At 50.6% G+C, this 11,277-nt stretch overlaps 1 protein-coding gene across 1 annotated transcript; it reads right to left on the bottom strand.

The window, feature by feature from the left end:
- Positions 1-9,830: 9,830 nt before the first annotated feature.
- On the bottom strand, positions 9,831-10,862 carry TRIVIDRAFT_199470 (uncharacterized protein; the record flags this gene model as incomplete). Its single annotated transcript, XM_014103623.1, has 3 exons — positions 9,831-10,286; positions 10,465-10,580; positions 10,754-10,862. 3 exons carry the CDS (start codon positions 10,860-10,862, stop codon positions 9,831-9,833), a joined length of 681 nt encoding a protein of 226 aa, XP_013959098.1.
- Between the last annotated feature and the right edge of the window lie 415 nt (positions 10,863-11,277).

Genomic DNA, 11,277 nt, shown 5'->3' with positions numbered 1-11,277 from the left:
TCGATACGCCTCTCCTGAGGCGCTTTCATTTCCTCTTTCTGCTCTGTGCTCGGACTGCTCGGACTTCCTGCCCAGGGGGCATACGTCAGAGGATCAAGATTGGGAAATGAAGCAATTCTGTAATGTTTGAGAGCGCAAATCGAGCAGCTAGCAACGTGATTCGAACACGAAACACCAATCGAAACGCTCGAATAAGCACTCGCAAACTCATGTAACCGAGGAATCGCACTATGCCTCCTAATGCAAATCGCATAGCCAGTACATTGTTCCATACAATCCTGCCGACGAGCTTATTTCGGCACTCTCCCAGCCAATAGCAGAAGCCAGATACCAGCAGCATCCTCTTCCGTCAACGAGCTAGTATCGATCAGATTTCCACGTAACGTTAAATTCCACATATGGAGGACGGAGCCCACCCTCCGTACAGTCAGATCGCTGCATAGTCACAAGGCCAACAAGGGCAAGATTTCGACATGGGGTCGGGCCCTGGCCGCCGGATGCCTTCCGGTGTGCTAAAAGGAGGCACTTTTGAAAACGTGGTCGTCACTCCAGGGCCTGGTCCTTGGCCCTTGGTTGCAGATTTTGGCGATCCACTGGGATTTCCTTAATTTTATTCCGCGGGCATATTTTTTTTCGGTTTTTTTTTTTTATATTTTTTTTTTTTTTTTTAATCGTTGGTTACAGTATTTTTCCATGTGGCCTCGAAGGATTCTCGTTACCGTCGGTGAATTATTTTCATCCTGTTTATTTTCTTGACCGTCCAGAATACGGAGTTATTTTATCTGTTTTTTTTTTTCCACCCAGAAGCGACCATGGCTGTTTATTGGCTCGCGAAGCAGTAGCCTCTGATAGCCCAGCCGCCCGGCTGTGGCGTTCTGGCTTGAAGATCATTCATCTACATAACCATTGCCACGACTTCGCGGATTGTCGGCGCGGATTGTCGGCGAGAAGAACTAAAACATCACAGCAAAGATTCATCGCCAAAACGATACCGATGCCATTGACGCCACTCAGCACTTTGGTGTTGGCTATATTAATTCATCGGAGACGGTCCGAAACGGTGGGCTCTGTCCGGGGCATTCGGCCGGGATAGAAATGGATAAAATAAAAAAAAAAAAAAAAATTGAGTGATATTTTTTATTTTATTTACGAAAAATGGCAATGGGTGAGAGTTATCCCTGGCAGTGGGCTTTCACACGTCTACCCTTGCAAGCATCAGAAATTCTGCAATGACAAAGAATTGGGCCCCGGTTGCTCGGCCTTGTTATGTCTGCTTTTATGGGCCGCAGAGGAACTTGCTTAGCGCATTCGGAATCGCCGCTGAGCATTTTCTCTCAAATGGCGAATCATTCTCTTCAGTTTTGTTCTTATCAGTATGCTTGCTGATTAAGAATCCTGTTGCCGCATCGGAAGAGGCTCAAAATCAGGATTTTGCTGGCGACGTGATGCGGAATCGAACCAGAAACACGAGACTTACAGAGTGGCGGATCACCGGTCGAAGAGCATCCCACGTCCAGACAATACCGTGTTGGTGATAACTTGGACCAGGCTGACTCGCGGAACCGGATCCGGAGGATGGCTTGACCTTCTAGCCACGGTACAGTCCGGCTTCGTGGCGCGGCAGTCAATTACTAGTATTCCCATGTGCAGGCCTGCCATTCTGCGATTTGACCTGGACCAGGGGGTGCAACAGAGGAGCCAGGCGGGTCAAACCATGTTGGGCCCTGGATTCGAGAAAAGTTCTATTATGCAATGGCCCCGTGTGACACTTAAGCGAGGGCATCTCTCTTCGATTCGAAGGCCTGTCTACAGTATCATGTGAACAGTCATCTCCTTGCAGTCCAGTAATTCTGCCATCGTCAGGCCCCTATTGCCGTTCAACCATGAAGCCGCCTCATCTGCCAGGGGAAAGCCTTAATAGGAGAATTATTTTATCTCGTGAGACCCAACGCGATAATGAGAATGCAGGGGGGCGGAACAGGATGCTGGAAGATTTTTTTTTCCTTCTTCGTATGCGTGCACATCGGTCCGACCAGATCTGACTTCGGTCTGTGCTCACCTGGGACCCGTCGCTCTCTACTTTTTGCCTCCTAAGCCTCGAGGGGATTGGCTCGATTGTCCACAATAGCAGCGGGTCGGTGAGAGAGTCTCCGGATCACCGAGTGCAAGAATTCGAGATGCTCGGCATGTGAATCGTCTGAAGTAGTGATCTTCAGTTTTGAAACATGCTATGAAAGCGCTGAGATGGATTAGATAGCGTCCCGTGTGTACAGAAACCCATGTTCGTCCGCATTTGTGTTGTTCCTATTACAAGGAGGTGGAGAGCACCACCGGGTAGGTTTGCCTCCTAATCAACTATCAATATCTGGCAGTTGAATGGGAGTTGCGGTGCAGCCCGTGTGCCAAGATGGTTACTTGGTCATGCAACGTTTGACAGTGAAGCCAAATCCTGTGTGGGACGAAGTTCACATTCGCCGAAACTCGGCTTCTCGCAATGTGGTATGATTACTTATTCCAAGGTTGTCACAAAGGAAAAGAATGTGACAAAAGCTCTCTATCAACATTAGGGAGACGAAGGTTACTTTCAGAGTCACACATCTTTCGATGTGGCAAGAGTAGCAGAAGAAGTAGAGTTCGTGTCAACGAGTTTGACCACCTGCATAGGGCAGCGTTACAGTAGATTGGCGAACTACATCATGAGCATGGGCACCACCTCAAAGTGGTTCGATGAAGACGCATCTTGGCACCACGATAGGGCATGGTAGTATTACCACGCGCCCGGTTTTTTGTGTTGCACGAACCCAGAGCATTGAGCATTGACTGGCGTCATAACCTGGGGAAACCCAGCTCGCAATGTGTGAATGTTGAAATCAAAGCAGTCGAAAGTTGGATGAGAGTGGAAGATAAGACCGTTGAGTATGCTAATGGTGTATTGAACTCTCTGAAAGGTGCTATTAACCTGAAGAGATGATAGTTATTGCCGGTACTTATTGAAAGCCGTGGCTTCAATGAGGATTTGGTTGACATAACTGCAAGTATTCGAGAGTCTTTTGTGTTATCTAAGCTACATACTGAACACCAGCTTGATTTCACCATCTGCTGCCACATTCTCCTCATCACTAACGAGATAACTACCCTTTATGCAAATCGGAGAGATGTTACAGAGCATGATCAGACCGTTATCACTACAACACACGGCCACGACAGTCCCGTAACGGTACGTGTGTTACGGACAGGACGCCTTCTACTAATAATAGCTTGTCATCACCTCAGCCTTGTTTGTGGAATCACAACTCATACCGACAAAAACCTTTCAGCATCATGGTCATCACGAATGCTACCTTCCGTCTCCATCGCGAACCATCATCACAAATGTGTGTGCACAAGGGCGTCATCCCCATGGGTGAGCAGAGGGCAACCCCCACACCCGGAATCCAAGGCCATGGTTACCCGTTACCCTATCCGTGACACGGGATACATCGTCTGCAGCATCTTGGCGTTTGGTGAGCATCTGAGATGTGACGGCCATCTAGGAACCATGCCTCTATACATCCAAAGGCGACGGGACAATGACCACCACACGTTCGGAATAGTCACGGACCCTTGCCCGGCAGCTTTTCTCACCGCAGGCTCCTCCCACGCCCGGCTAAAGTCTTGCACACGTATTTTTATACAGGCTGGCTCTCGTGTGCCGGGGGTAGGGATCTCATTTTACCCACTACCCAAAGAGAAGGGGGGCTAGCTTACTCCGTACAGGCAGAAAATAAAAGGCCCTCTTGCGAGGGCGTGATCGAAGATCACCCTTTGATGAATCTGACGGCGTGGCGGTAATCGTGGTCAGCAATACTCCGTCACTTGCCACTACAAGAAACACGTCTATCCGGATGGAGTAATTACAGCATAGGCGACATTGCTTTTAACGTTACAGGGTCTTTACGAGCTCTTTTCTCTGTCCAAACGCCCCCCACGTGAGGATTTGATTCTCCTTGTGCACAAAATGGAATTGCCGGCGGACAATTTGATCAAGCCGCGGGTGGAGAAAGATTTTCCATCTTGGCCACCGACGGACGATTTCGGTATGATGGGGAGATGAGCTGACCTATTTTCTCGTCTTGCATCTACGGAGCAGGCGCCAATTGATTTGTCCTGCTTACTTGATTCTAACATGGGAACAAGGGGAGCCATCTGCAATGCACCTGAAGGCACGTGTTCTGCATCATTGGGCACTGATGAGGCGGCCTTGGAACGCAAGTCTAGAAATGCAGGAGAAGCAAGTCAGAAAGCAAACAAAGGGGTGGCCATAAGCCCTCTGTGGCCCAGCTGCAACAACGAAGCATACAAGGGTTGCTGTTGCTGACGCCTCTAGAATTCGGCGTCTACGACGATGCATGCATACTCTTTGATGCACGCACACATATGGAGTGCCGGTGCCGGGCACTGTTTACTAAGACCAAGTGGAAATTGGCATGCAGTGCATTCTCGTGCTGGGGGAGCAGATGTACGTCCGGAGAGGCCAGTACAGTAGCATTGGCCAGGTTTTGCAGCTGTCCACGTGGGATGATGTTGCCATGGAGAAGATTATTTTTGGCCCGGACAGGCTCCCTTTATCTCTTCTTTGAGTGTTTCGCCATTGTGGCGGCATGATATTATCCCGGCAGGGGAGAGAGATGAATTGCTCTTCGGGAACAAACTAGCGAATCTCCCGATGAGGATCAACTCAGACTAGAGCACCAAATGCCGAGCGCATCCCGCAGCTCCTGCTTACTATCTTCCTTCTGTCCGTAAACCACCGAAGCTCTGCAGTACCTGCGACCGTGCCCCCCATGCTTACCCCCAAGCAGGCCGAGGCGCAGGATTACATAGGGGAGCTATGGCATCAGCCATTCCGCGGCTAGAAGAGACCGGCCGGGGTGGGAAAGGACAGGGATGGGGCCGGGCCGCTTCGGGATTTGCGGCCTCCACCCCTGCCCCGGCCGCCTAGGTCCGGCTGCCGGGATGCGAGGTTGATGAGCCGTTATGATTATTGCTTGGCGGGTGCCTGTAGGTGGGGGAAGGTTAGGAATCTCCGGCTTCCTTTGGGATCATGGCTGCTATGGGGAAAGAGGTATGCGTGGTTCTCGCGTTTGCCAAGCAGCTTCTGGGCTTACAGATGAAGGATGTAGGGAGGCATGGGCAAGGCTTCATTATCAATTTATCATGCGGACCCCTTGGGCGGATCTTGTAAATGGCATGCGTCCGTTATAAATGCCCCGCTCATTTATACGCTGGCAAGGGTACAGACCTATTGTGGTTCTAGAAGCTTTTGTCAACTAGACTGGTAGTCTTGAGGTAGAGTCGCCTTTGAGTTTGGGAGTGCTCATTGACGACCTCGTTATCACACAGCCATGCCTTTGAGGAATAGTTTGCTAAACCCCAAATACAATTCGAGACTATTTATTTATTTGTGCCAAAACCGTCAAACGTTATACTGATATCAAGAAGCAATACGCACAGAGTATGTCTGGTGGCTTTATCGGTTAGAAAAATTGTGTTGTGCGAATCAATTGGATATAAATCGAAGCCCTTGTATCAAAATCCAGAGCAATGACAGTTTGTAAACGACTTTCTTAAGCTCTTGATGCTCAAGATATTCATGAAACATCCATGATATACGTAAGTGTTGGTAGTATAGAAGACGCGGTCAGTGCGTCGGGCAAAGCCCTCGGCGTCTGTCGCCTTGCAACCCAAGGAACCATCGAGCAAAGACGCATCTACAAGATTATCATTACGCATTCAATTATTATATTGTTTACAACTAGAATAGTATTTGTCTTATCCGTTAGGATACCCGTCCACCCGTGTGGATTTTGTCCAGGCACACACAACCCCACCATTCTCCGTATCTCGTCTCAACTCAATACCACCTCACGCAATTACCCCAGCTTCTAACTTTTCTCCTTCTTCATACACTTCATATCTTCTTATTCATCCTCATCACCCTCTCAGCCTTGACTAAAACTCACTCAATTGTCCAGCTTTCCCCCCTCCTTCATCCATCTCACAAGCTCTTGTGGCGGTCAACCATTCCGCACCCATCCAACATCCCACGTAGTACACTACCATTCTTATGTCATTCCTGTTTCTCTCAGAAACACCATATCCATTCTCCATGGCTGTACTTCCCGCACACTCTCCTCCCATTCGTCGCTTCGTCCTCAGGCTATCTACTCTCCCAAGCGAATCATCTCACCCCCAATACCTCGAGCGTCCTCGCAATCCATTGGTCGGTCATCACGCCCCCCTTTCAGCGCATCATGATCACCATCCCGTAACACCGCAGATGCCGGGCTTACACCAACTCTCATTTCAAAGAAGACGGGATGGATAGACACGCGCGCAGCTGGGCAAACCGCACTCCCCCCCATCTCTCCAGCCCTTTTCTCGTCGTCGCACAGACCGCCAAGACGGGGCCGAAAAGAAGATAGCCCGAGTGAAGCACGCCCCCGAAAATCAGAAACAAGCAGGGTCACGCTCACGCATAGGTCGAGCTGAAGCGGCAGTCTGAAAGAGTCGGTGTGATGATCAGTGGCTGTCCGGTAGGGCATATGTGAGACACGAACCGGTCTAAGATTGTCCGCCATCGCGTGGAGGCCGAGTCAATGCTTTACGAGAGAATAAAGGGAGAGCACCCAGTAGGCTCGCAATCCGCGGTACGACGCTGGCGCAGGTCGTGTGAAAGCTTGCGTGTATCGCTGTGGCTTTTTTTGTTCCTTTGGTCTCGTTCTGCCCCGGTATCCGGCAGCTCAGTCACTCACTCACGCCCGAGCCTTACCACAGGACTTGAATCCAATCTCCGCTGAAAGATGAGACCACTTTTAGGAAGGGAAAAATTGTCTTTCCTCAATTCTTCCTCCGCCAAGTGTCATCCAAGCATCACGAGGAACGAGTTTAGCACCCGCCTAAACGGGGGCGAAAACACAGAAAAGGGAAGCAAGGCAAATCCAAAAAAGAGTCACTCTCATGTAAACTTTCCATTGGTGCCTTTCAACAAGGAAGAGACAGATGAGAATTACATGTCTTGCCTTGTCTTCCAGCAGATGATTCACAGCCGCTTGTACCCCCCTTCTCACTCTCCCAGCCAGCCTCAACCCGTCTGTGTGTAATGAATGACACAGACACCATCCAGCAGAAGAGAACCCCGATCCCAGAGAGAGGGAGAGGGAGAGAGAGAGAGAGAGAAGGAGGAACAAAAAAACGACAAGGCCCTCGGGGTCCAAGGCCACATGATCAATCTCGATAGAGGGAAATGGGCTGGTTCCGCGCCTCCTTTTCGCTGTGACACGCTTTCATTTCGCTCATCCTTCTGCCTGTGGGTAAGAAAGACGAGGAGGGGCGTGGTTTGTTTGCTTGTACTTCCTCCCGTTGAACCAAACAAGTCCCCTCTTCACAGCGGCTTCCCACCTCGGCGACTTAACAGCTTCCTTGACTGTGAAACTTTTTCTCCCCAGAGTCTGTGGGCAGGTTGTGGCTGGGTGAAAAAGCAGCTTTCCACTGCTTACACTCCACAAAATGTATGAAAACAGCAACTCATATTGCTGCAGCATCTCCCCGTGGGGCAGCTGTCGGTACCCGTGTGCGGAAGGTCATCTTTTACCCCCCTGGTACTCAATTCATCGGGAGAGAGAAAGGGGGGGTAAGTCGCGGGCCAGTAGATTTCATCTCACTCCCGCGTTTTCCTTTGCAACCCTCTATGAATGAAGGGGGCTGGACGAGCATTTGCGAGAGGATGGTAGCGCAGCAGCAATGATGCCGACAGAATCGTGCGTGCGTACAGGTACAGGGAGGTTCCATGGCGAGCAAATCGGGGATGGGCTCAACCTGGAAAGGTCGATGAGGTTGGAACAGACTGAACTGAGACTCGCATAGCGTCTGTGTTATAGTTCCTTTCCGTATCCCATCTGTGAGTCGATGTGGTTTCTTGGGGAGCTGATGAAGAACATTGGTGCTTACACCGGCCATGTACCCAACACGATGTTATTGCAATGTCTTTAAACCGGAGAGGCTTGCGTCATAATGTCGTTTCTACTATTCACGACAACGAGTATCAAGCAGTCATTGGTATTCTAGATAAATGAACGTGCTCAGAAGAGTCAATGGACCCCAGCGAGCTTCAGGCAGTTTGCTATCAGCAAAGTTTCTGCCAAGTCACCGCCAGCACGCTCGCTCAACATGGCTGGTTACAACCAGAGTTAATGTGCCCCCATACACAGAATGAATACGAGTTGATGTTCTGGGCATGTTCAACCACACCACAGTGCCCCAGAGCCAAGCCAATCTCCACGGGGTTCAACAGAGGAACAACGACACAAAAATAAAAAATGGGCGTCGAAGAAGCTACCTGTTTGTCCGACGGCCCTGACCCAGTAGCAATGCCGGAGTCGAAAAACGGCCCTTGTTCATGTGAAAGTCAATTTCATCATGGTACACCCTCTCTGCCTCTGTAGTGAGCCAATCTTGCCGTGTGATACCCTCTAGGAATAGATGGTCAGGTAACCCGAGGAAGAACAGTCTCAGTTTGGCCGGCTAGTAGCTTGGTTGATGCCGTTGCCTGGAATAAATTGAAAATGAAAATACAGATAATATATAAAATGAAATAAAATATAGGAATAAAGATAAAATCTCATGGAGTGGCAAATCCATAGTGACACTAGATTGGGGGTTCTTTTTTTAATAATTATATTATATCAACATTATCATTATTATTTCTCATTACTAGTATCTTCTCAGCTGAATTCCCCCTGATGCTGTGCCGTTTGAGATGGTGTATCCTTGCAGCCGCTCCAGCTCTCAGCAGCGCTCGGCTCAGAGCAAGATCAGATGCTGCCAACACCACCCGAAAACTACCGTTTCACATGCTCGGATAATTCACTGAGAGAGAGAGAAATCAAGAATTTGCCATCGTTTTCATGCGATGATGTCTGGTGCCTCGGACGTCTTGTCACAGGGCATCATACACTCACTCTTACACTCATACACAGAGCGTCTAAAGATGAGTCTCTCGGGCGATGCCGGAGTCACTCCGAAAAGAGGCTGTCCGTTTTACACGTGCCCTCGAGATTCCTCGCCAGTCGATCAACCCGCTAAGCTGCGACCTCGGTGATGAAGAAGGGAAGCCCGCGTATCCCGTCGCAGCATGCAAAATGCCCACGCCAATTGGTCAGATCCGGCTCAGCAGGCAAGGCGCAATCACCAAAATAACAGGCACGTCGGCGACCAGAAAGCGGAGCCCCCACGCGGCAAGAGTCGTCAACAAATGGCGTGCTTTTTTCATGGCTTGTCACCAATGTGACGAGCAGAAATTTGCCTTGGCTGGGGGTTGCTTAAGATGAATGATGAAGAAGCAACACACGTCTTTGGACGAAAAACACCGTCTCTTTCTGGCGATGACATTCCACGGCTTGGTAGACACCCCCCCCTCTATGGCCACGAAGGATAACCAAGTAAAACAGGGTGCAAGGACCCCCCAAGTTCGCGGGGCCTATCAGCTCAGGCACAAAGACCCTGCGAGAATACATGTAAGCAGAGCAACTCAATTCGATCAGATGATCTCTCGGGTGCGGCCCGGTCGCGCTGTGTCAGGTCCTTTTTTTTTTCTCCTTGTTAGACATTTGAAGCGCCACTTCCGCGGCCACATGGGGGCTACGGCACAGAGTTTTGCGAGAGGATGGTCATGATGGCCAACGTAATTTTGACTTGGGATGCTCATCATGGCAGCTGGGTCGCGGAGTGAAGCTGGGCGACGGCTCAATTCTCTTCAACTGCCTGTTCTCCTGCCTGACAAGTTTCTAACGTCATTCGCCAGGATACGGGTAGTAGTAATATGCATGCATGTATGAAATAGCTCTGCGAGCTGGCCACTGAAGACGTGTAGATGCATCCTGCTCGCGGGATCCGCGGCCTGCGAATCCGCCCGAAAGCACAGCGACGGCCCTGATAGTAGCTTGAGTAGATACGAGCAGCCGCACACCCCGACTGATGTTTTTTGCTTTTGATTTTGCTTTGTCACAGCCGCTCATCGTCGTTTCAGTCATCATCTGACAGCGATCCTCCTCCACGCGGGGGTCCGGCGCCTGAGCAGGCCAAGCCCATCGGTGAAGCATCCAGGCAAATGTCAAAAGGTCATGAAACAGCCTAAGGGCCATGTTGAAGATGCATCTGGCCAACCCTTGGGGGCTGGATTTGCGCAGAGGCGGATAGCTTTGGGACATCAAATGATAAGGGGCGGGGAAGGCGGAGCGGGCGCCATCCTGCAGCGGCCACGTAGGAGCTCGAGGTCACTTGATGCATTTTCCATGGACGGTTCGAGCAACGCAAACAAAGACGGTCCGTCAGGCTGTGCCACTTTGCGAGGTTTTGAGCGCAGCTGGAGATGGAGATGGCGATGGAGCCTTATCACGAGTACGGTGATGCTCTGCGGCGACCGACGCATGACATGAGCCTCGCCTGTTCGGTGCCCGAAAGCAACAAGAGCTGAGGCAATTCCGTTGCCTTTGCTTTAGGCAAGCGAAAGGTCACCACCGTCTCGGTAGGCCGGACCGTTTCTGGACAGAATGAGTCGTTGACAGCATGACGATGCCATCGATCGCCAACACTTGCCTCGATATATTAGCGTAGAAGCCATTTGCGTGCCAGAGAGTTCATCTAAAGCCCCCCCGTTAGCTGGTGTACCATGTAGACAACGAAAGAATTGGTCTGCCACCCAATACAAACGTACCTTGGCCATGGTATTTGTCGTCGGCCTTGGCCCCCATCATGCAGCCTGCAGTCATCTGCCAGTCCGTATCAAACCGCTGGAACTGCCGCGGTTGGATGCAGGCAAGCATAGTGACGGGGTCATGATGCTCTCAGACCACTCGGACAAGGCGACGGGACCATCCTCAAAGCCTTCCTCATCGAGGAGGTGCTAAGCTGGACTAATCACTGGAAATGAAGCAACGAGGACGAATCGAGCAGTGAGCGATGGCAGATGGCCTGAACCGGTGCCTGGCAGAATAGCGCAAGGTAGATGCCGGGAGATCAAAGGCAGGCCAACGCAAATTGTGCAGACGCTCGGGCGGAGTCGTTCATCTGCCCTACCGAAGCGATGCGAAACGCTGTCTGTCTGTCAATTGATGACACAGATGGAGTCACAGACGTTGTGCCCGTGGAATTGAGAAGAGAAGGGACAATGGGCGCGAGATGAACCAACAACTGCTTGTCATTAGCCAGCCCGTCAAGCCTCTTCCAAGCCTCTTTTTC

The sequence above is a fragment of the Trichoderma virens genome, assembly GCF_000170995.1.
Source record: "Trichoderma virens Gv29-8 chromosome Unknown TRIVIscaffold_4, whole genome shotgun sequence".
Classification (NCBI taxonomy): domain Eukaryota; kingdom Fungi; phylum Ascomycota; class Sordariomycetes; order Hypocreales; family Hypocreaceae; genus Trichoderma; species Trichoderma virens.
Note: the sequence above shows the minus strand (reverse complement) of the source record. Positions and strands in the feature narration are given on the sequence as shown.